This window comes from Mus caroli, unplaced genomic scaffold (genome assembly GCF_978045245.1).
Source record: "Mus caroli unplaced genomic scaffold, Mus_caroli_1 scaffold_3, whole genome shotgun sequence".
In the NCBI taxonomy this organism is placed as follows: Eukaryota; Metazoa; Chordata; class Mammalia; order Rodentia; family Muridae; genus Mus; species Mus caroli.
This window is the reverse complement of record NW_028227258.1, coordinates 95,203,828-95,227,873: the sequence shown is the minus strand read 5'-3', so window position 1 is coordinate 95,227,873 and position 24,046 is coordinate 95,203,828. Positions and strand designations below refer to the sequence as shown.

Genomic DNA, 24,046 nt, shown 5'->3' with positions numbered 1-24,046 from the left:
AAAAGTTTTAATGTTTCTTGACTTTAAACACAGTCTAAGTATGTATAAAGGCTTGTAAATAGAAACAGATGTCCACGTAATTAGATATGTCACTTTATAACACCATTGTGTGAGTTTTATACCTTAAGGAAAAGTGTCAGTATTGATGGGGAGAAAAATCAAACTTTTAAGGAAAATTATTTTTTTACGATATATGAATTTTCCTTAAATTTCTTCTTTAAGCCAGATTTTATAGTCTAAGGATATGTTAATTTTGCTTAGGAAACTTATTTGTTGCAACAACTGGAGTGTTTTTATTTTTTAAACTCAGACTTTGTAGTTGCTATAATCATTATGGAAAAGGCTGATCCAAACTTCAATGCTGGCACAGTCTGACTCTTTTTCTTTTGACGAGGCAATACTTTTTTAACTTAATATTTCATCAGCTCTAATGCTATTAGAGACTTATTTTCGCTTAGTTCACTCATCAGGCAGTAAGATGGCAATAAAGGAGAATCGCTCCTTTGAGACGTTAATGCTTCGGAATAAATGATGTGCTAGAACAGAAATTTAATTAATTTACAGAGTATATTGATAGTCCCTTGTTACTGTGCTGTATATTTTTAATCTTCTTTAACATCTGTAGTAAAGTGTTTGAAAAAAAACCTCTGCACTTGAGCAACTAGTAGATAATTAAGTAATAAGGAAGAGGTTCCAGAGAGAAAAAAGATTCTTTTTAGCAAATGCTGTCATAACATGAATAAAGCTCTATTATGATGTGCATGGGAAAAGAGAGCGAAAGTCCACATAATCTGATAGTGCCACACAGAAGCTGCAGACATCTCCTAGTTAAGACTTGCATCCTCCACACTGTAAAACAGGTACGGTCCACGGGTAAATCAGGTGGCATTTAAGAACCAACTATATTTTTCTAATTCATATGTCATAATTTAACCTTACATTACTAAATTTCATTTTCTTTTTCTACAGAGAATGTGTTGAGCTAAGACATACGGATTATAAATAAATTCATTAATTCTGGTTATAAATTCTGAATGAAGAATACAAATATGTATTACTAATTCACAGCTGCCATATTCTTTTGACATTTCTTATGACAACTTCACAGAAGTAAATATTAAATTTCTGTTTTCTTTCCCCACTGTTCACATTTACAAGGTATGCATAAAACAAATACAGAAATTTTATTGTTTTCTTGCAGCAAAAGCTGATGAAGCATTAAAAGCCAAAGAAAGGAGTGAGGAAGAAGCAAAGAGAAGAAAAGAAGAAGGTAAAAATGCATGATTCTTTTGTCCTCTAAGGAGTAATTACCTGACATGACTTCCGTAGTCCATGGATGCATCATAGAGTATTGGGTAGTGCCATCTCATGATCTTAGAGGAAGGCACAGAAGTACACTGTACTCATTGCTGGGCACTATGTTTGCTATCAAAAAATTAGTTTAAAAGCATCCTCTGGGGCCGGTTAAGAGCATTCTCCACTGTGCCTGACCACCCGAGCCCTATCCTGGTGGTCCACATAGTAAAAGGAAAGGTCAGCCTCTTACTGTCATAGTAGCACTTGTGGCAAGCATGTTCTCACAGAGACATCTACACACATACAACCTATTGTGAATCTTTCAGCTGCTCAGAATCTCACAAGAGGAAATATGTATTGAGAAGTTGAAAGACTGATAACTTGTGCGCATTATGGCTTTGTTTAACTGTATGCTCTTCTCTGTGATAAAGTACTACTATAACTCACTGACAAAACAAGGCTCTTTAACGTATACATCTTGGCATTTGCATTCAGTACATTCTCTAATCCACTGATGTTTATTGTATGCCTATATTACCAGTAAATAGAAGACTGGATGGAAAGCAGTCTAAGGAATCTCAAATACTGTTTAGCTTTGTATTGGTAAAACCAATTGATAACACGGACATTATAGAATACATGCTTCTATTTATCACAGCTAGTACATGTTACAATCTCCCAGATAGAATTTTTGTAGTAGTTCATCTGAATGCATGAATCACATGCATTCAGATCTTAGAGTTTCAATTAATTTTTTAAAAATAAGAAATTTTGGTTGGTTTTGCCACCAACCAAAGAGCATACACAGGCTGGTCTGAGCCATCTCCACCACCATCACATATGTAGCAGAGGACTGCCTCGTCTGGCCTAACTAGGAGAGGATTGCCTAATCCTGTAAAGGGAACACCCAGGGTGGAGAGCACACTCTCAGGGGCAAAGGGGAGGGGTTGGGAGGAAGAACCCTATGAGACAGTACTGAGAAGGGGGCAACCTTCGAGATGTAAATAAATAAAATAATTATTTAAAAAAATAAATGTTCCATCAAATAACAGCTCGCCCAACGTAGGGCTCGAACCTATGACCCTGAGATTAAGAGTCTCATGCTCTACCGACTGAGCTAGCTAGTGATTGCCATATCCAGGGATCCATCCCATAATCAGCTTCCAAACGCTGACACCATTGCATACACTAGCAAGATTTTGCTGAAAGGACCCAGATATAGCTGTCTCTTGTAAGACTATGCCGGGGCCTAGCAAACACAGGAGTGGATGCTCATAGTCAGCTATTGAATGTATCACAGGGCCCCCAATGGAGAAGCTAGAGAAAGTACCCAAGGAACTAAAGGGAACTGCAACCCTATAGGTGGAACAACAATATTAACCAACCAGTACCCCGGAGCTCTTGACTCTAGCTGCATATGTATCAAAAGATGGCCTAGTCGGCCACCACTGGAAAGAGAGGCCCATTGGACTTGCAAACTTTATATGCCCCAGTACAGGGGAACGCCAGTGCCAAAAAGGGGGAGTGGGTGGGTAGGGGAGTGGGGGTGGGTGGGTATGGGGGACTTTTGGGATAGCATTGGAAATGTAAATGAGGAAAATACATAATTAAAAAAAAGAAATTATCTAAATAAATAATAAATAAAAAATAAATGTAGGTTTTAACATTGTTATTGATTATAATATGAAAAATATAATATGAATTCTTAGCACCACAAAAAGAAAGTTTAAATGCTTTCTATCCTGTATTTCCAGATAACTAATATGTTATTTCTAATAATCTCTTTATCATAAATTGGTTATAAATTACCTTCAAAAAGGTACTTTAAGATATTTTAATGACTTCAGGTACTTAAATATTATAATTATGTTTCCAGTATTATATATATACAGATTAATTAAGTTAAACGGTCCTTGTAGTGTGATATGTAATGTCTTTCCTTCTGTATCTGACAATTGTTGGCAATTCCAGCCTTACCACAATACCCATTTTAATTGCTTCTTTCCAAGTCTGTTATACTAAATAAAACTCCAGAACTGTACATGACCTAGTATCATAGTGCCTCACACATAGTGGAAATCTTGAATTATTGTATCAACAAATTATTAAGTGAGTGGCCAATTCTCTTTTCTTCTTTAAAGTCCAAACCTGGATTTATTTTGAGCTTACATTGGATTTTAAATAATCACATTGAAAGTACATGCCATCTCTGCTAAAGACCTTAGCCGTTATGCAATTGCTCTAATGAATTATAATCATGCAAAATGTAGTTAAATAATAAAAAATGTTATCAGTATTTGCTATATGGCTTTATCTCTACTTAAGTTCACTGAATTTTCTGTGCATTAAAAAACTGGAAAATTATATTATTGAAGAAATATTCAATCGATTAAGCTCAATGACACTGATTCTAAAATATGAAAGGAACAGTTTTTATTTATGAGGTTCACTGTACTTGTTTTGTATAGTAAATCAGTCACCTTTTAGATTCTTTGTTATTTGCTTCCAAATTTTTTTCTTATGGATTATATTGAATTCTATTAAATTAACCTTTCCCTGAAGATGATTAATGTATAAGCTCACTTATTTTATTTCACATAATTAGTCTAGCTGCAAATTAAAATTTGAGATACATTGGTATGTACTTCTGCATCTGAAAAAAATAATAATCCTTTATTTCAAATCTAGAAGCCACTAGTAATTCAGTCTGTCACATCATCTATACAACTCATATCTTAATTTCTTAGCATGCTGATATGCAGCACAGGGTTGAAAGCATTGTTCGAATGTAGATAAATATTGTCTATCTGGCTTCCTTTATCCGCTCTCTGTTATCTCAACAAAGCTATTGTATTAGCATAGCAAAAGCTGTACCTTGCAATTTCGCTTTGACTATTATGCAGTCCTTTCCTTTGAGTGTTCTTAAATCAATAGAATTTTATGTTTGAAAATATCATGTCCAAGATAGAGTCAGCCTATATACCAGATTTTTCCCAAGGTTACTGTTTTGCCTTATATCTGTCCAGTTTGAATATTTCCTATGGTCCTTACATATAACTTAGCTCACCTCCCCCTTACTGATGTTGCCCGCACATTATGGGCCTTCATGCATAACTGCTTACTATCTCTTTCCACTCTTCTGGAGTTATATAAAGATACATCTCTTTGTAAAAATAAAAAAATAATTTAAAATGTGGTTTTAAAATTTGCCTCCTTAAACTAAGTACTTTTTTTTTTTAACTTAGGTTGGATTTCAGGTAATGAATATTGACTTGAGGAATATCTCACTTTGGCTCTTTTCTTCTCTGTATGTTCAGCAATGTTCTTGTTGTAGTTGCCTGGTTTTGAGACAAGCTTGACATGTTGCTCAGACTGACCTGGAAGTGACTAATGTAGCTCAGGCTGCCCTTGAACTCACGATCTCCCAGGTCATTCTCTAAGGGTGGATTATGTGCACATGGCACCATGCCAAGCTTTCTTAGTATCCTTTCAAAGTAGATCATTAAAAATGATCTCAACTTCCAGAATGCTTAGGTACAACTCCTTGGGTTTTCTAAATGTCATTTTAAATTTAATTTAGTATACATTTAAGGATGCTAATTATGTTTTAATGTGTTTATGGGCATAATAATGGTCATTTGCATTTGATTTCTCTCTAATTTATTTGGCATAAATACAGTAGCTTTGAAATAATTCTCTGTTATGCTGGTTGGATGGTTTGTTTATTAGTTATTTCAAATGTTTTCTCTCTAAAAAAACTCAGGCAGCTCATGCTAACTTATTCATGGAAATAGTGGACAGTGAAAATATGAACATTATATAAGGCACTTCTAACAAAAATTAAAGGCAAACAAAAAGTCTTCTGTATTTAAATAAAAAAATCAAGTCTTTGGTCACAGCTGATTAGTAAGAAATAAAATAAAGTAGTCTTAGCCGGGCATGGTGGTGCACGCCTTTAATCCCAGCACTCGGGAGGCAGAGGCAGGCAGATTTCTGAGTTCGAGGCCAGCCTGGGCTACAGAGTGAGTTCCAGGACAGCCACGACTACACAGAGAAACCCTGTCTCGAAAAACAAAACAAAACAAAACAAAACAAAACAAAACAAAAAATAAAATAAAATAAAATAAAGTAGTCTTAATTTTTCTTTCCTTTCTCCCTCTTTGACAATCCTTTAAGGTGAGATCATGAATAGTAAAAACTAAAGGGAAAGAGGTGCCAGCAATATTCTAAGTATCGTATGTATTTTAACTCCAGTGAGTCCTCACAAACTGAGTTTTGTGCTTTTACATTATTTCTGTGATGTATGGAGGACTGGCCACAAGACACAATGCTTAGTTACTTTCTATAGAGCTAGTAAGTGATGAACATTCTCCTTAAACAATCATAAATCACACTTAGTGTTAAAAAATAATATAACTGAGGGTACAGGGAGATGCCTGACTGGAAAAGGGCACTTGCTGTAAAAGGGAGAGGAAAAAAAGCTCAAGTCCAAGTGGATCAAAGACCTCCACATAGAACCAGATACACTGAAACTAATAGAAAAGAAAGTGGGGAAGAGCTTCAAACACATGGACACAGGGAAATTTTCCTAAACAGAACACCAGTAGCTTATGCTCTAAGATCAAGAATTGATAAATGGGACCTCATAAAATCACAAAGCTTCTGTAAGGCAAAGGACACTGTCAATAGGACAAAATGGCAACCAACAGATTGAGAAAAGATCTTTACCAAATCTATATGTTAGAGGGCTAATATCCAACATATACAAAGAATTCAAGAAGTTAGACTCCAGAGACCAAATAACCCTGTTTAAAAATGGGGTATAGAGCTAAATGGAGAATTCTCAACTGAGGAATACTGAATGGCTGAGAAGCACCTAAAGAAATGTTCAACATCCTTAGTCATCACGGAAATGCAAATCAAAACAACCCTGAGATTCCACCTCATACCAGTCAGAATGGCTAAGATGAAAAACTTAGGTGACAGCAGATGCTGGCCATCTTGTTGAAAGCAATCTACAGATTCAATGCAATCCCAATCAAAATTCCAACTAAATTCTTCATAGATTTAGAAAGAGCAATTTCCAAATTCATCTGGAATAACAAAAAATCCAGGATATGAAAACTAGTCTCAACAATAAAAGAACTTCTAGGGGAATCACCATCCCTGACCTCAAGCTGTACTACAGAGCAATCGTGATTTAAAACTACATGGTATTGGTACAGAGACAGTCAGGCAGATCAATAGAATAGAATTGAAAACCCAGAAACGAACCCACACACCTATGGTCACTTGATCTTTGACAAAGGAGTTAAAACCATCCAATGGAAAAAGGACAGCATTTTCAACAAATGGTGCTGTTTCAACAGAATGTTATATTCTTAACAACAACAAAAATCTACTTAACCTAAATATATTGCTTTATGGTCTAATTTCCTTGAGTCTTTAGTTGGTCCACTTGTTCTGTTATCAGCCCTCTGTCTTACTGCTCCAGCAGTGAGTGATTTGTCTTGTATAGTCCCCTTGATTCCATGTTAGCAAGAATGTGGTTGCTAAGTCTTGTTTGCCTTTCTCTTACATATCATCTGTCTATTTCTGTTATACAATATAGCATTAACTCTAGTCAATATGTGCTAAGTAATTTTTAATTTTTTAACAAAGAAATCTTTATTGCTCTTTTTAATAATGCTGAAGTGCTTTTGAGAATATGTTCATTTCATGTAGTGTTGTCTTTCATAAATATAATTTCTTTCAAGTATATTACAAACTTTGACCTCATTTACATAATTCTCTTATTTTTAAAACAGCTTAATACTAACGATTTTCCTTCATATGTTTTTTAAAGATTTATTTTTATGTTTATGAGTACTCTATCGGCATATACACCTACATGCCAGAAGAATATCACATGATTGTGAACCATCATGTGGTTGTTAAGAATTGAACTCAGGGAGACTGCTTTGGCTGGGGAGGCAGAAATCCGGCCTCAGTAGGGCCACAAGCCTCTTCCGGTCAGAAAAGCACAGGGGTAGCTAGGGCGCAGGGTCGGCTGACACTCGCCAGCTACCCACAACACCCACCACAGGATCTTAAGACTTCTGGTGAGTGGAACACAGCTTCTGCTCCAATCCAATTGCGCGCGGGACCTGAGACTGCATTAGTTAGGGAAGCAGAAAACCGGCCTGAGTAGGACCACAGGCCTCTTCCGGCCGGACCAGCACCATGGTAGCTAGAGCGCAGGGTCAGCTGACACCTGCCAGCTACCCACGACCCCCACCACAGGATTTTGAGACTGCTGGTGAGTGGAACACAGCTTCTGCTCCAATCTTTAAACAGTGACAACGACAACAACTAACCCCAGAGATTACCAGATGGCAAAAGGTAAACGTAATAATCTTACTAACAGAAACCAAGACCACTCACCATCATCAGAACCCAGCACTCCCACTTCGCCCAGTCCAGGGCACCCCAACACACCGGAAAAGCTAGACACGGATCCAAAAGCATATCTCATGATGATGGTAGAGGACTTCAAGAAGGACTTTAATAACACACTTAAAGAAATACAAAGGAACACTGGTAAACAGGTAGAAGACAGTAAAGAGGAAGCACAAAAATCCCTTAAAGAATTGCAGGAGAACACTGCTAAAGAGTTACAAATCCTTAAAGAAAAACAGGATAACATAATCAAACGGGTAGAAGTCCTTACAGAAAAACAGGAAAACACATCCAAACAGATGATGGAATTGAACAAAACCATACTAGACCTAAAAAGGGAAGTAGACACAATAAAGAAAACCCAAAATGAGGCAACACTGGAGATAGAAACCCTAGGAAAGAAATCTGGAACCATAGATACGAGCATCAGCAACAGAATACAAGAGATGGAAGAGAGAATCTCAGGTGCAGAAGATTCCATAGAGAACATCGGCACAACAATCAAGGAAAATGTAAAATACAAAAAGACCCTAACTCAAAACATCCAAGAAATACAGGACACAATGAGAAGACCAAACCTACGGATAATAGGAGTGGATGAGAATGAAGATTTTCAACTCAAAGGACCAGCAAACATCTTCAACAAAATTATAGAAGAAAACTTCCCAAATCTAAAGAAAGAGATGCCCATGAACATACAAGAAGCCTACAGAACTCCAAATAGACTGGACCAGAAAAGAAATACCTCCCGACACATAATAATCAGAACAACAAATGCTCTAAATAAAGACAGAATACTAAAATCAGTAAAAGAAAAAGGCCAAGTAACATATAAAGGCAAGCCTATCAGAATTACACCAGATTTCTCACCAGAGACTATGAAAGCCAGAAGATCCTGGACAGATGTTATACAGACACTAAAAGAACACAAACTCCAGCCCAGGCTACTATACCCAGCCAAACTCTCAATTAACATAGATGGAGAAACCAAAGTATTCCACAACAAAACCAAATTCACACATTATCTCTCCATGAATCCAGCCCTTCAAAGGATAATAACAGAAAAAAACCAATACAAGGACAGAAACCACGCCCTAGAAACAAGAAGGTAATCCCTCAACAAACCTAAAAGAAGACAGCCACAAGAACAGAATGCCAACTACTTTAACAACAAAAATAACAGGAAACAACAATTACTTTTCCTTAATATCTCTTAATATCAATGGACTCAACTCCCCGATAAAAAGACATAGACTAACAAACTGGCTACACAAACAAGACCCAACATTTTGCTGCTTACAGGAAACTCATCTCAGAGAAAAAGATAGACACTATCTCAGAATGAAAGGCTGGAAAACAATTTTCCAAGCAAATGGTATGAAGAAACAAGCTGGAGTAGCCATTCTAATATCTGATAAGATTGACTTCCAACCCAAAGTCATTAAAAAAGACAGGGAGGGACACTTCATACTCATCAAAGGTAAAATCCTCCAAGAGGAACTATCAATCCTGAATATCTATGCTCCAAATACAAAGGCAGCCACATTCATTAAAGAATCTTTAGTAAATCTCAAAGCACACATTGCACCTCATACAATAATAGTGGGAGACTTCAACACACCACTTTCACCAATGGACAGATCATGGAAACAGAAACTAAACAGGGACACAGTGAAACTAACAGAAATTATGAATCAAATGGATCTGGCAGATATCTACAGAACATTCTATCCTAAAACAAAAGGATATAACTTCTTTTCAGCACCTCATGGTACCTTCTCCAAAATTGACCACATAATTGGGCACAAAACAGGCCTCAACAGATACAAAAATATTGAAATTGTCCCATGCATCCTATCAGATCACCATGGACTAAGGCTGATCTTCAATAACAAAATAAATAATAGAAAGCCAACACACACGTGGAAACTAAACAACACTCTTCTCAATGATACCTTGGTCAAGGAAGGAATAAAGAAAGAAATTAAGGACTTTTTAGAGTTCAATGAAAATGAAGCCACAACATACCCAAACTTATGGGATGCAATGAAAGCATTTCTAAGAGGAAAACTCATAGCTCTGAGTGCCTCCAAAAGGAAACTAGAGAGAGCACACATTAGCAGCTTGACAACATACCTAAAAGCACTAGAACAAAAGGAAGCAAATTCACCCAAGAGGAGTAGATGGCAGGAAATAATCAAACTCAGGGGTGAAATCAACCAAGTGGAAACAAGAAGAACTATTCAAAGAATCAACCAATCAAGGAGCTGGTTCTTTGAGAAAATCAACAAGATAGATAAACCCTTAGCCAGACTCACTAGAGGGCACAGGGAAAGCATCCTAATTAACAAAATCAGAAATGAAAAAGGAGACATAACAACAGATCCTGAAGACATCTAAAACACCATCAGATCCTTCTACCAAAGGCTATACTCAACAAAACTGGAGAACCTGGATGAAATGGAGAAGTTCCTAGACAGATACCAGGTACCAAAGTTGAATCGAGATCAGGTTAATGATCTAAACAGCCCTATATCCCCCAAAGAAATAGAAGCAGTCATTAATAGTCTCCCAACCAAAAAAAGCCCAGGACCAGATGGGTTTAGTGCAGAGTTCTATCAGACCTTCAAAGAAGATCTAATCCCAGTTCTTCACAAACTATTCCACAAAATAGAAACAGAAGGTACTCTACCCAACTCATTCTATGAAGCCACAATTACTCTGATACCTAAACCACAAAAAGACCCAACAAAGATAGAAAACTTCAGACCAATATCCCTTATGAATATTGATGCAAAAATCCTCAATAAAGTTCTTGCTAACCGAATCCAAGAACACATCAAAACAATCATCCATCCTGACGAAGTATGTTTCATCCCAGGGATGCAGGGATGGTTCAATATACGGAAATCCATCAACGTAATCCAGTATATAAACAAACTCAAAGACAAAAACCACATGGTCATCTCGTTAGATGCGGAAAAAGCATTTGATAAGATCCAACACCCATTCATGATAAAAGTCTTGGAAATATCAGGAATTCAAGGCCCATACCTAAACATGATAAAAGCAATCTACAGCAAACCAGTAGCCAACATCAAAGTAAATGGTGAGAAGCTTGAAGCAATCCCTCTAAAATCAGGGACTAGACAAGGCTGTCCACTTTCTCCATACCTATTCAACATTGTACTTGAAGTCCTAGCCAGAGCAATTCGACAACAAAAGGAGATCAAAGGGATACAAATTGGAAAAGATGAAGTCAAAATATCACTTTTTGCAGATGATATGATAGTATATATAAGTGACCCTAAAAATTCCACCAGAGAACTCCTAAGCCTGATAAACAGCTTCGGTGAAGTAGCTGGATATAAAATTAACTCAAACAAATCAATGGCCTTTCTCTACACAAAGAATAAACAGGCTGAGAAAGAAATTAGGGAAACAACACCCTTCTCAATAGTCACAAATAATATAAAATATCTTGGCGTGACTCTAACTAAGGAAGTGAAAGATCTGTATAATAAAAACTTCAAGTCTCTGAAAAAAGAAATTATAGAAGATCTCAGAAGATGGAAAGATCTCCCATGCTCATGGATTGGCAGGATCAACATTGTAAAAATGGCTATCTTGCCAAAAGCAATCTACAGATTCAATGCAATCCCCATCAAAATTCCAACTCAATTCTTCAACGAATTAGAAAGTGCAATCTGCAAATTCATCTGGAATAACAAAAAACCTAGGATAGCAAAAACTCTTCTCAAGGATAAAAGTACCTCTGGTGGAATCACCATGCCGGACCTAAAGCTTTACTACAGAGCAATTGTGATAAAAACTGCATGGTACTGGTATAGTGACAAACAAGTAGACCAATGGAATAGAATTGAAGACCCAGAAATGAACCCACACACCTAAGGTCACTTGATCTTCGACAAGGGAGCTAAAAACATCCAGTGGAAGAAAGACAGCATTTTCAACAAATGGTGCTGGCACAACTGGTTGTTAACATGTAGAAGAATGCGAATCGATCCATTCCTATCTCCTTGTACTAAGGTCAAGTCTAAGTGGATCAAGAAACTTCACATAAAACCAGAGACACTGAAACTTATAGAGGAGAAAGTGGGGAAAAGCCTTGAAGATATGGGCACAGGGGAAAAATTCTTGAATAGAACAGTAATGGCTTGTGCTGTAAGATTGAGAATTGACAAGTGGGACCTCATGAAACTGCAAAGCTTCTGCAAGGCTAAAGACACCATCAATAAGACAAAAAAACCACCAACAGATTGGGAAAGGATCTTCACCTATCCTAAATCAGATAAGGGACTAATATCCAATATATATAAAGAACTCAAGAAGGTGGACTCCAGAAAGTCAAATAACCCCATTAAAAATGGGGCTCAGAACTGAACAAAGAATTCTCACCTAAGGAATACCGAATGGCAGAGAAGCACCTGAAAAAATGTTCAACATCCTTAATCATCAGGGAAATGCAAATCAAAACAACCCTGAGATTCCACCTCACACCAGTCAGAATGGCTAAGATCAAAAATTCAGGTGACAGCAGATGCTGGCGAGGATGTGGAGAAAGAGGAACACTGCTCCATTGTTGGTGGGATTGCAAGCTTGTACAACCACTCTGGAAATCAGTTTGGCGGTTCCTCAGAAAATTGGACATAGTACTACTGGAGGATCCAGCAATACCTCTCCTGGGCATATATCCAGAAGATGTCCCAACCGGTAAAAAGGACACATGCTCCACTATGTTCATAGCAGCCCTATTTATAATAGCCAGAAGCTGGAAAGAACCCAGATGTCCCTCAACAGAGGAATGGATACAGAAATTATGGTACATTTACACAATGGAGTACTACTCAGCTATTAAAAAGAATGAATTTATGAAATTCTTAGCCAAATGGATGGACCTGGAGGGCATCATCTTGAGTGAAGTAACACAATCACAAAAGAACTCACACAATATGTATTCACTGATAAGTGGATATTAGCCCAAAACTTAGGATACCCAAGATATGAGATACAATTTGCTAAACGCATGAAACTCAAGAAGAATGAAGACCACAGTGTGGACACTGTGCCCCTTCTTAGAATTGGGAACAAAACACCCAGGGAAGGAGTTACAGAGACAAAGTTCGTAGCTGTGATGAAAGGATGGACCATTTAGAGACTGCCGTATCCAGGGATCCATCCCATAATCAGCTTCTAAACGCTGACACCATTGCATACACTAGCAAGATTTTGCTGAAAGGACCCAAATATAGCTGTCTCTTGTGAGACGATGCCGGGGCCTAGCAAACACAGGAGTGGATGTTCACAGTCAGCTATTGGATGTATCACAGGGCTCCCAATGGAGAAGCTAGAGAAAGTACCCAAGGAGCTAATGGGATCTGCAACCCTATTGTTGGAACAACATGATGTACTAACCAGAACCCCGGAGCTCTTGTCTCTAGCTGCATATGTATCGAATGATGGCCTAGTCGGCCATCAATGGAAAGAGAGGCCCATTGGACTTGCAAACTTTATATGCCCCAATATAGGGGAATGCCAGGGCCAAAAGAATGGGAATGGGTGGGTAGGGAAGTGGGGGGCGCTATGGGGGACTTTTGGGATAGCATAATCAGCTTCTAAACGCTGACACCATTGCATACACTAGCAAGATTTTGCTGAAAGGACCCAGATATAGCTGTCTCTTGTGAGACGATGCCGGGGCCTAGCAAACACAGGAGTGGATGTTCACAGTCAGCTATTGGATGTATCACAGGACTCCCAATGGAGAAGCTAGAGAAAGTACCCAAGGAGCTAAAGGGATCTGCAACCCTATTGTTGGAACAACATGATGTACTAACCAGAACCCCGGAGCTCTTGTCTCTAGCTGCATATGTATCGAAAGATGGCCTAGTTGGCCATCACTGGAAAGAGAGGCCCATTGGACTTGCAAACTTTATATGCCCCAATATAGGGGAATGCCAGGGCCAAAAGAATGGGAATGGGTGGGTAGGGAAGTGGGGGGCGCTACGGGGGACTTTTGGGATAGCACTGGAAATGTAACTGAGGAAAATATGTAATAAAAATATTAAAAATTAAAAAAAAAAAGAATTGAACTCAGGACCTCTGGAAAAGCAGCCAGTGCCCTTAACCACTGAGCCATCTCTCCAGCCCCCTTCATACGTTTTTGTATCACACATTTAGCTATATTCTTTATGGAATTGGAAGCCAGTTTAGATCACATTATAGCTCTTTTCTGCAAGTTGTGTTTATTCATAAAATACAGATATATTGGTAAGTCACTGGTGACCACCCATCATGGATTTCCTTGCCAATTTAATATTTTTTGTTTTCCAAAACTACAAATTTCAAGACCAGTCAGAGCCACAGTCTTCATATTCAATTAGTTATCTCCACTATAGATTAAAAATTAGGAAGCAGACATACCTCTCAAATATCCATGAATATATAGTCTTAGGATTGTAGTACAGTCTAGGGAGTCGCTTGTGCTGTCATGGAAACATCCCTAGTATCACCTTAGCTGACAGAGTGAGATTTAGAATCTGCTTTGCTGTATCTCAGACCTATATTTGAATAAATAACTTAATGTCACTGTGACTCTGTAGTCAGAAGATAATAAAAATTGCCTAGAGATATTATAAAATGTATATGATTATGATTAGAAAGCGTTCAATAACTAATAATGCTAGAAGCTATTATTGTTACTTAGAATTACAGCACAAAAGAATAATGTTGTGTGAAATATATATATTACTACTACTATACATATATATGTATATATACACTTTTTACTGAACTTTTTGTAACTTTTATCATTTAAACATATATCAACTGGATAGGCGGGGTGGCTCAGTGGGCAAGGGCATTTGCTGCACAAACCTGTCAACCTAGCTTTGGCCTCTGGAACTAATTTGAAAGTAGAAGAAAATCAATTCAAGAATTATCCTCAGACTTCCATATATATTCTGTAGGACCCTCATGACCACACAAACAACACACAAACTAAAATAATTTTTAAAATTTAATTATGTGTGTATGTGTTTTCCTATACGGTATATTAATAGATCCTGAAAGAGAAAAATCAATGCCCAGGCATAAGAGCATACATTGTACAACAGGAAGAGACCGAAAAAATAGTCATGAAAAGAAATAAAGTTTAGAAAAATTAAATAGAGGTTAGTGCCTTTTCATCCTGTGAATGTTAGGTAATCTCTTTAAACCCAGTTTTCTTATCTGTTATAGAAGGCTTGGTGTTTTCATCTACAGCCTAAATACATAGTTACAATATCATAGTACAAAAAGATTACTATGAAACTCTTATATGCTCAGTTATTGCCCTGATTTTTTACTTTTAATTCTAGCACATTTTTGGAAACTTAGCATAGAGTACATTGAGGACCAGACATGAGTAAAGAGGACTGTATTATGTGGAAACAACCAAATGGGCCTTTCATTTCCAAGGTAATAGGACACCTCTCAATTGTGCTTTTAAACATGTGATTGACTTTACTGGAACTCTAGGACTCTTCTTTTTTATTTTTCATTCTACTGTCAGGATAAAATTCATTTATTTACCTAAGTTTTCTTTGTTTTTACAGCAGCAGTTAAGTACTAGCATGGGAACAACAACAACAAAAAAAGTCACTTAATCGTAACTTGTAAGGACAAGTTTTTTTTTTTTTAAAGTTGGCTCAGAGAAGCTCAGTTCATGATTCCTATGCCACTCAGCCTAGAAAGTTTGCTTAAAATCTCCCATGTCTGGGCTACCTTTTCTAGCCTCAGTAGGAGAGGATGCACCTAGCCTCCTAGAGACTTAAAGTGCCAGGGTAGGGGGGAACCTACTCAGGGGGTCCCCCACACCCACTCACAGGAGAAGGGAACAGGGGGCAGGGGGATGGGAGGATTGTAGTAGAGGGTGATCTTGTTGGGGAGTAGTAAGCCGGATGCAAAGTAACTAATAATAATAATTATTATTATTATTATTATTTTTAAAAAGTATCAGATATGAGGTTAAATGAGAGTTATTAAACTTGTAACTGTAAACTAAAAAAACCCAAAGGTAACAGTGATTAATATTCACAGTCATGCCTGCAGAAATAGATATGTTTCATCAAGTTAAACAATAGGATAAACTGCTTCTTTTGCTACTTGCTTCATGGATAATCTAATTAAAACAGAATTTGGAAAAACAAATATCTTTTTAGACAAAACATAAAAAGAAAATTCCCATCACCTCAGGTGAGAATTCTTTGTTCAGCTCTGAGCCCCATCTTTTAAGGGGGTTATTTGATTTTCTGGAGTCCACCCTCTTGAGTTCTTTATATATATTGGATATTAGTCCCCTAACTGATTTAAGATAGGTAAAGATCCTTTCCCAATCTGTTGGTGGCCTTTTTGTCTTATTGACAGTGTCTTTTGCCTTACAGAAGCTTTGCAGTTTCATGAGGTCCCATTTGTCAATCCTCAATCTTACAGCACAAGACATTGCTGTTCTATTCAGGAATTTTTCCTCTGTGCCCATATCTTCAAGGCTTTTCCCCACTTTCTCCTCTATAAGTTTCAGTGTCTCTGGTTTTATGTGAAGTTCCTTGATCCACTTAGATTGGACCTTAGTACAAGGAGATAGGAATGGATCAATTCACATTCTTCTACATGATAACAACCAGTTGTGCCAGCACCATTTGTTGAAAATGCTTTTTTCCACTGGATGGTTTTAGCTCCCTTGTCGAAGATCAAGTGTCCATAGATGTGTGGGTTCATTTCTGGGTCTTCAATTCTATTTCATTGGTCTACTTGTTTGTCACTATACCAGTACCATGCAGTTTTTAACACAATTTCTCTGTAGTAAAGCTTTAGGTCAGGCATGGTGATTCCACCAGAGGTACTTTTATCCTTGAGAAGAGTTTTTGCTACCCTAGGTGTTTTGTTATTCCAGATGAATTTGTAGATTGCTCTTTCTAATTCGTTGAAGAATTGAGTTGGAATTTTGATGGGGATTGCATTGAATCTGTAGATTGCTTTTGGCAAGATAGCCATTTTTACAATGTTGATCCTGCCAATCCATAAGCATGGGAGATCTTTCCATCTTCTGAGATCTTCTTTAATTTCTTTCTTCAGAGACTTGAAGTTCTTATCATACAGATCTTTCACTTCCTTAGTTAGAGTCACACCAAGATATTTTATATTATTTGTGACTATTGAGAAGGGTGTTTTTTCCCTAATTTCTTTCTCAGCCTGTTTATTCTTTCTGTAGAGAAAGGCCATTGACTTGTTTGGGTTAATTTTAAATTCAGCTACTTCACCGAAGCTGTTTATCAGGTTTGGAAGTTCTCTGGTGGAATTTTTAGGGTCACTTATATATACTATCATATCATCTGCAAAAAGTGATATTTTGACTTCATCTTTTCCGATTTGTATCCCCTTGATCTCCTTTTGTAGTTGATTTCTCTGGCTAGGACTTCAAGTACAATGTTGAATAGGTATGGGGAGAGTGGGTAGCCTTGTCTAGTCCCTGATTTTACTGGGATTGCTTCAAGCTTCTCACCATTTACTTTGATGTTGGCTACTGGTTTGCTGTAGATTGCTTTTATCATGTTTAGGTATGGGCCTTGAATTCCTGATCTTTCCAAGACTTTTATCATGAATGGGTGTTGGATCTTGTCGAATGCTTTTTCTGCATCTAAGGGGATGATCATGTGGTTTTTGTCTTTGAGTTTGTTTATATAATGGATTACGTTGATAGATTTCCATATATTAAACCATCCCTGCATACCTGGAATAAAACCTACTTGGTCAGGATGGATGATTGCTTTAATGTGTTCTTAGATTCGGTTAGCGAGAATTTTATTGAGTATTTTTTGCATCAATATTCATAAGGGAAATTGGTCTGAAGTTCTCTATCTTTGTTGGATCTTTCTGTGGTTTAGATATCAGAGTAATTGTGGCTTCATAGAATGAGTTGGGTAGAGTTCACTCTACTTCTATTTTGTGGAATAGTTTGTGCAGAACTGGAATTAGATCTTCTTTGAAGGTCTGATAGAACTCTGCACTAAACCCATCTGGTCCTGGGCTTTTTTTTGGTTGGGAGACTATTAATGACTGCTTATATTTCTTTAGGGGATATAGGACTGTTTAGATCGTTAACTTGATCCTGATTTAACTTTGGTACCTGGTATCTGTTTAGAAATTTTTCCATTTCATCCAGGTTTTCCTGTTTTGTTGAGTATAGCCTTTTGTAGAAGGATCTGATGGTGTTTTGGATTTCTTCAGGATCTGTTGTTATGTCTCCCTTTTCATTTCTGATTTTGTTAATTAGGATGTGGTCCCTGTGCCCTCTAGTGAGTCTAGCTAAGGGTTTATCTATCTTGTTGATTTTCTCAAAGAACCAACTCCTCTTTTGGTTAATTCTTTGAATAGTTCTTCTTGTTTCCACTTGGTTAATTTCACCCCTGAGTTTGATTATTTCCTGCCATCTACTCCTCTTGGGTGAATTTGCTTCCTTTTGTTCTAGAGCTTTTAGGTGTGTTGTCAAGCTGCTAGTGTGTGCACTCTCCCGTTTCTTCTTGGAGGCACTCAGAGCTATGAGTTTCCCTCTTAGAAATGCTTTCATTGTGTCCCATAGGTTTGGGTATGTTGTGGCTTCATTTTCATTAAACTCCAGAAAGTCCTTAATTTCTTTCTTTATTCCTTCCTTGACCAAGGTATCATTGAGAAGAGTGTTGTTCAGTTTCCACGTGAATGTTGGCTTTCCATTATTTATGTTGTTATTGAAGATCAGTCTTAGTCCATGGTGGTCTGATAGGATGCATGGGACAATTTCAATATTTTTGTATCTGTTGAGGCCTGTTTTGTGACCAATTATATGGTCAGTTTTGGAGAAGGTCCTGTGAGGTGCTGAGAAGAAGGTATATCCTTTTTTTTTTTTTTTAGGATAAAATGTTCTGTAGATATCTGTCAGATCCATTTGTTTCATAACTTCTGTTAGTTTCACAGTGTCCCTGTTTAGTTTCTGTTTCCATGATCTGTCCATTGATGAAAGTGGTGTGTTGAAGTCTCCCACTATTATTGTGTGAGGTGCAATGTGTGCTTTGATCTTTACTAAAGTGTCTTTAGTGAACGTGGCTGCCCTTGGATTTGGAGCATAGATATTCAGAATTGAGAGCTCCTCTTGGAGGATTTTACCTTTGAGTATGAAGTGTCCCTCCTTGTCTTTTTTGATAACTTTGGGTTGGAAGTCGATTTTATTCCATATTAGAATGGCTACTCCAGCTTGTTTCTTCAGACCATTTGCTTGGAAAATTGTTTTCCAGCCTTTCACTCTGAGGTAGTGTCTGTCTTTTTCCCTGAGATGGGTTTCCTGTAAGCAGCAGAATGTTGGGTCCTGTTTGTGTAGCCAATCTGTTAGTCTATGTCTTTTTATTGGGGAATTGAGTCCATTGATATTAAGAGATATTAAGGAAAAGTAATTGTTGCTTCCTTTTATTTTTGTTGTTAGAGTTGGCATTCTGTTCTTGTGGCTGTCTTCTTTTTGGTTTATTGAGGGATTACTTACTTGCTTTTTCTAGGGCGTGATTTCCGTCCTTGTATTGTTTTTTTCTATTATTATCCTTTGAAGGGTTGGATTCGTGGAATGATAATGTGTGAATTTGGTTTTGTCGTGGAAAACTTTGGTTTCTCCATCTATGGTAATTGTGAGTTTGGCCGGGTATAGTAGCCTGGGCTGGCATTTGTGTTCTCTTAGTGTCTGTATAACATCTGTCCAGGCTCTTCTGGCTTTCATAGTCTCTGGTGAAAAGTCTGGTGTAATTCTGATAGGCCTGCCTTTATATGTTACTTGACCTTTCTCCCTTACTGCTTTTAATATTCTATCTTTATTTAGTGCATTTGTTGTTCTGATTATTATGTGTTGGGAGGAGTTTCTTTTCTGGTCCAGTCTATTTGGAGTTCTGTAGGCTTCTTGTATGTTCATGGGCATGTCATTCTTTAGGTTTGGGAAGTTTTCTTCTATAATTTTGTTGAAGATATTTGCTGGCCCTTTAAGTTGAAAATCTTCATTCTCATCAACTCCTATTATCCTTAGGTTTGGTCTTCTCATTTTGTTCTGGATTTCCTGGATGTTTTGAGTTAGGATCTTTTTGCGTTTTGTATTTTCTTTGATTTTTGTGCCGATGTTCTCTATGGAATCTTCTGCACCTGAGATTCTCTCTTCCATCTCTTGTATTCTGTTGCTGATGCTCGCGTCTATGGTTCCAGATTTCTTTCCTAGGGTTTCTATCTCCAGTGTTGCCTCACTTTGGGTTTTCTTTATTGTGTCTACTTCCCTTTTTAGGTCTAGTATGGTTTTGTTCATTTCCATCTCCTGTTTGGATGTGTTTTCCTGTTTTTCTATAAGGACTTCTACCTGTTTGGTTGTGTTTTCCTGTTTTTAAGGACTTGTAACTCTTTAGCAGTGTTCTCCTGTATTTCTTTAAGTGAGTTATTAAAGTCCTTCTTGATGACCTCTACCATCATCATGACATATACTTTTAAATCCAGGTCTAGCTTTTCGGTTGTGTTGGGGTGCCCAGGACTAGGTGGGGTGGGAGTGCTGCGTTCTGATGATGGTGAGTGGTCTTGATTTCTGTTAGTAGGATTCTTATGTTTGCCTTTCACCATCTGGTATTCTCTGGAGCTAGTTGTTATAGTTGTCTCTGGTTAGACCTTGTTACTCAGGTATTATGTTTGTCTCTATCAGCAGACCTGGGAGACTAGCTCTATCCTTAGTTTCAGTGTTCAGAGTACTCTAACTTACAACTTTTATTTCTACTTTTTTAGTTTTAAAAATTAGTATTTTTACTTTTATTTGTATATATTGATATTTGTGTTTGTGGTGGTATATGCATATGGGTACCTATGCCGTTTACGGTGGTCAGTGATAGCCAAGCTACAGTTCATAGAGCTACAGACGTGAGTTATAGAGTAAGGGACTGGGGGTGGGAAATCAGATTCTCATAGGGAAGGAGGAGGACTGGAATGGAAGGATTAAGTAGGGAAGGGATAGAAGAGGGGATGAGGGAGGGAATATGGGGAGGCATAGCTGAAATTAAGGGTCATTTGAGAGGTCATATAAAAACAATACAATAGAAGATTCCCAAAGGCTTTCTAACTGGAGTTACGAAGCAGTTGAAAAGAGAAAGTCCCAACTGACCATCTCTTAAATGAAGCTTTCAGTCTGGAGATTGGGTAATAGCTACTTGAGTTTTTGGCCAAAAGGGTGAAGGGGAATCCTTAAACAATCCAGGCTGTGGCCAAAATATATAGGTTGCTCTCTACAAACTGAGGACAGGCCCTATTGCTGAAGACAACACCTACACAACTTGTTAAACACGGAGAAGTAGAGCCAGTGCTACATAATGCCTTCACTTATGTGTTCTCATTTGGTACAGGAAGGTGCTGTGCATGCTACCAAGAGAAATGTAAGCATCAACCCAGACACAAACACTCATCTACCATGGTGTCCAACCTGCAAGATATGCTAGTGTAGTGAAGCTATAAACCTTGTGAGAGTAACCAACCAATATCTGATTTGGCTGAAGGCCCACTCCACAACATGGAACCCAATCTTGACAGTTTGGTTGACTAAGAACCTGAAACTAGATAGCCCAGGGAGAGAGGGTCAAACCAAATAGTATTGCTACATTAAAAGACAATGGCAATAAAATGCACCTAATGGCATTCTGCTGCTGCATTAATAGATCAGTACCTTGCTCAGCTACCATCAGAGAAACTTATTCTTGCAGCTGATATGAAGAAACACACTGCTAAATACACTGTAAAGAATGAGAGGCTTAGCCGGGCGTGGTGGCGCACGCCTTTAATCCCAGCACTCGGGAGGCAGAGGCAGGCAGATTTCTGAGTTCGAGGCCAGCCTGGTCTACAGAGTGAGTTCCAGGACAGCCAAGGCTACACAGAGAAACCCTGTCTCGAAAAACCAAAAAAAAAAAAAAAAAGAATGAGAGGCTTTGAAACACCAGGCCCTACAATGGATGTGTCCACCACACCCTCCCCCTCAGGGGTCAGAGCACCCTGTGCAAAAGAAGGCAAAAAGAGTGTGAGAGCCATAGTGGAGGGAGTATGCCAAGCAAACAAAGCCTTCTAAATCAGCATGATCCCAGATCCCATGAACCCACAGAACTGCAGCAGCTGCTGTCATATATATTACAGAGAATGACTAGGTCTCCTTCTTGTGCCTTGTCTTGGGCTCTTTTTCTTCTGTGTTTATCTTGTCCAATTCCAATGTGTTGGGTTTTGTTTTATCTTACCTCTTTTCTTTATTTTATTTTATTATGATCCCTTAGAAACTTACTTGTTTTCTAATAAGACAGAAAAGGAGTGAATCCAGATGGGACAGGTGGTAGAGAGGAACTCTGAGGCATAAAGGGAGGGTAACCTAAATCAAGATATGTTATAAAATTTTTTCCTAGGAATAATTAATAATTTAAAATATTATAATTTAACATACTAATAAAGCTAACTTAAAATAATTATTTTAAGTTAAATAATAAGTTAAAATAAATAAAATAAATACATGGGATAATAGTCCTAGTTCTTATATATTCATCTCAAAATTGATCTCAAAAACAAAACCACCATTTAACATTATAAAGAATCATTTTCTTCTGTAGTTTACCAAAATGCCTGGTTTCCACTTGTTTCCCTAACCGTATAAAAACTTAAATTTAATCAAAAAAATATTTGTGGAGTCTGTTCCACTTATTCTTTGACAATTTCATATAGGTATGTAGTGTATCTCCATCATATCCATTTTAACTCCCCTCACTCTCTCTCTGACCCAACTCCATCCCTAACAGAGTCCAACCTCCAAGAATTGTGTCTGACCACTCAGATTGTATGATAGGCTGTGAAAAGCAACATTGTGAATAAGTAGTAGACTATGAAAGTCCACTTGTTAAGGAAATATATTCATTATTTCTATGAGTGATGTTTGAGGATATTGCTGTGTATTTGGATATATTTATTATTTATTATTAGTTCGTTATTATTTAAAACACTCATTTTACTCTCTGCTAAGTTGTAGCACGTTGAGTGAAGATGATGTATATTTTACACTTCTTTATAATCTCAGTAATGGCACAGTGCATGCTTCAGATTGCTCTTCCTAATATTTATGATACTATTTCCTACTAACATTGCCTGTGCAGTGAACTAACAAACCTTTTAAGTGCTTTATGATTAAAAAGTACAGCCTTGTTTGGACAGTCATGTTTGTAATATTGCCTATAGCTATTAAGTGGCCAGTTTGATGGCTCATGGTGCCTTAATATTGGCCATATAACTAACAGATCTTGAGGCCAATAGCTATCAAGAACTACTTTAGAAGCCCCGACTGTTGCTCCTGCAGGTCTTGCTTTCAGGCTGTCATCACTCTCTACACCATGGAATGCTTTGTTTTTAGCAAAAGTGGGGCTGGTCATTTAGCAGCTTCACATTTCCTTCAAGGTAATTATCTGTCTAGTTGCTCATCTTTAGAACTGGCATGTTTTCCATAATGTATGAAATTACGTGAAAGAAAAAAATGTACACGTGGGGAGTGATGTTATTTCCAATAAAAGTTAAAGGTCTCTGCTCTCTGTCTATCTGGATGCAGTGAAATCCTAGAAACAGTGTGAAGAAATGTGTACTACTTTAGGAGTTTTAGAGTCAGTCAATTTGGAAGATCCATATTATATCAGAAACTCAACCAGTGTTTCTTTTAGGCAGGAATTGTAGTTTGCTATTTGAGACAGGGAGTCATGTAGCCCAGTCTGATCTGAAAATTCTTACGTAGCTGAACATGACATTGAACTTAGAATTCTCCTTCTTCTACCTCTCAAGTAGTAAAATTACAGGCATGGACTATTGTGCCCAATTTCATGCAGTGCTAGGAATGGAACCCAAGGTTTCCTGCATGCCACATACAGAGTCTAACAGAATTTACTATATTTAAAGTAACAAATATTTTACAGACTTTTCTTTTATATATTGACAATCCAATGAGAAAATATTTTGAAATGATTGGTGAAATAATAAGTAAATTCCTTTTTTCTCGCTTCTTTATTCATTTATTTACTTAGAGAGTGGGAGTGGCTATCAGAGGACAACTTATGGGAGCTGCTTTGCTCCTGCCGTGTGGGTTCTCCTGATCACATTTAGATGATCAGGCTGCATAGGACCTTTCTCCACTGAGCCATCTTGCTCCCTCTCCCCATTAATTTTCTGATTTTTAGAATACAGTTTCTGTGATAGAAGTAAAGCA

At 37.6% G+C, this 24,046-nt stretch overlaps 1 protein-coding gene across 1 annotated transcript in view; it reads left to right on the top strand.

Annotated features, from left to right (window-relative positions):
- The window catches only part of Rsrc1 (arginine and serine rich coiled-coil 1), a 394,696-nt gene that overhangs the window by 315,605 nt on the left and 55,045 nt on the right, over window positions 1-24,046 (top strand). Inside the window, exon 7 of the mRNA XM_085836068.1 lies at window positions 1,202-1,270. Coding sequence (XP_085692194.1) covers window positions 1,202-1,270 — 69 coding nt within the window. The remainder of the gene's footprint in view (window positions 1-1,201; window positions 1,271-24,046) is intronic.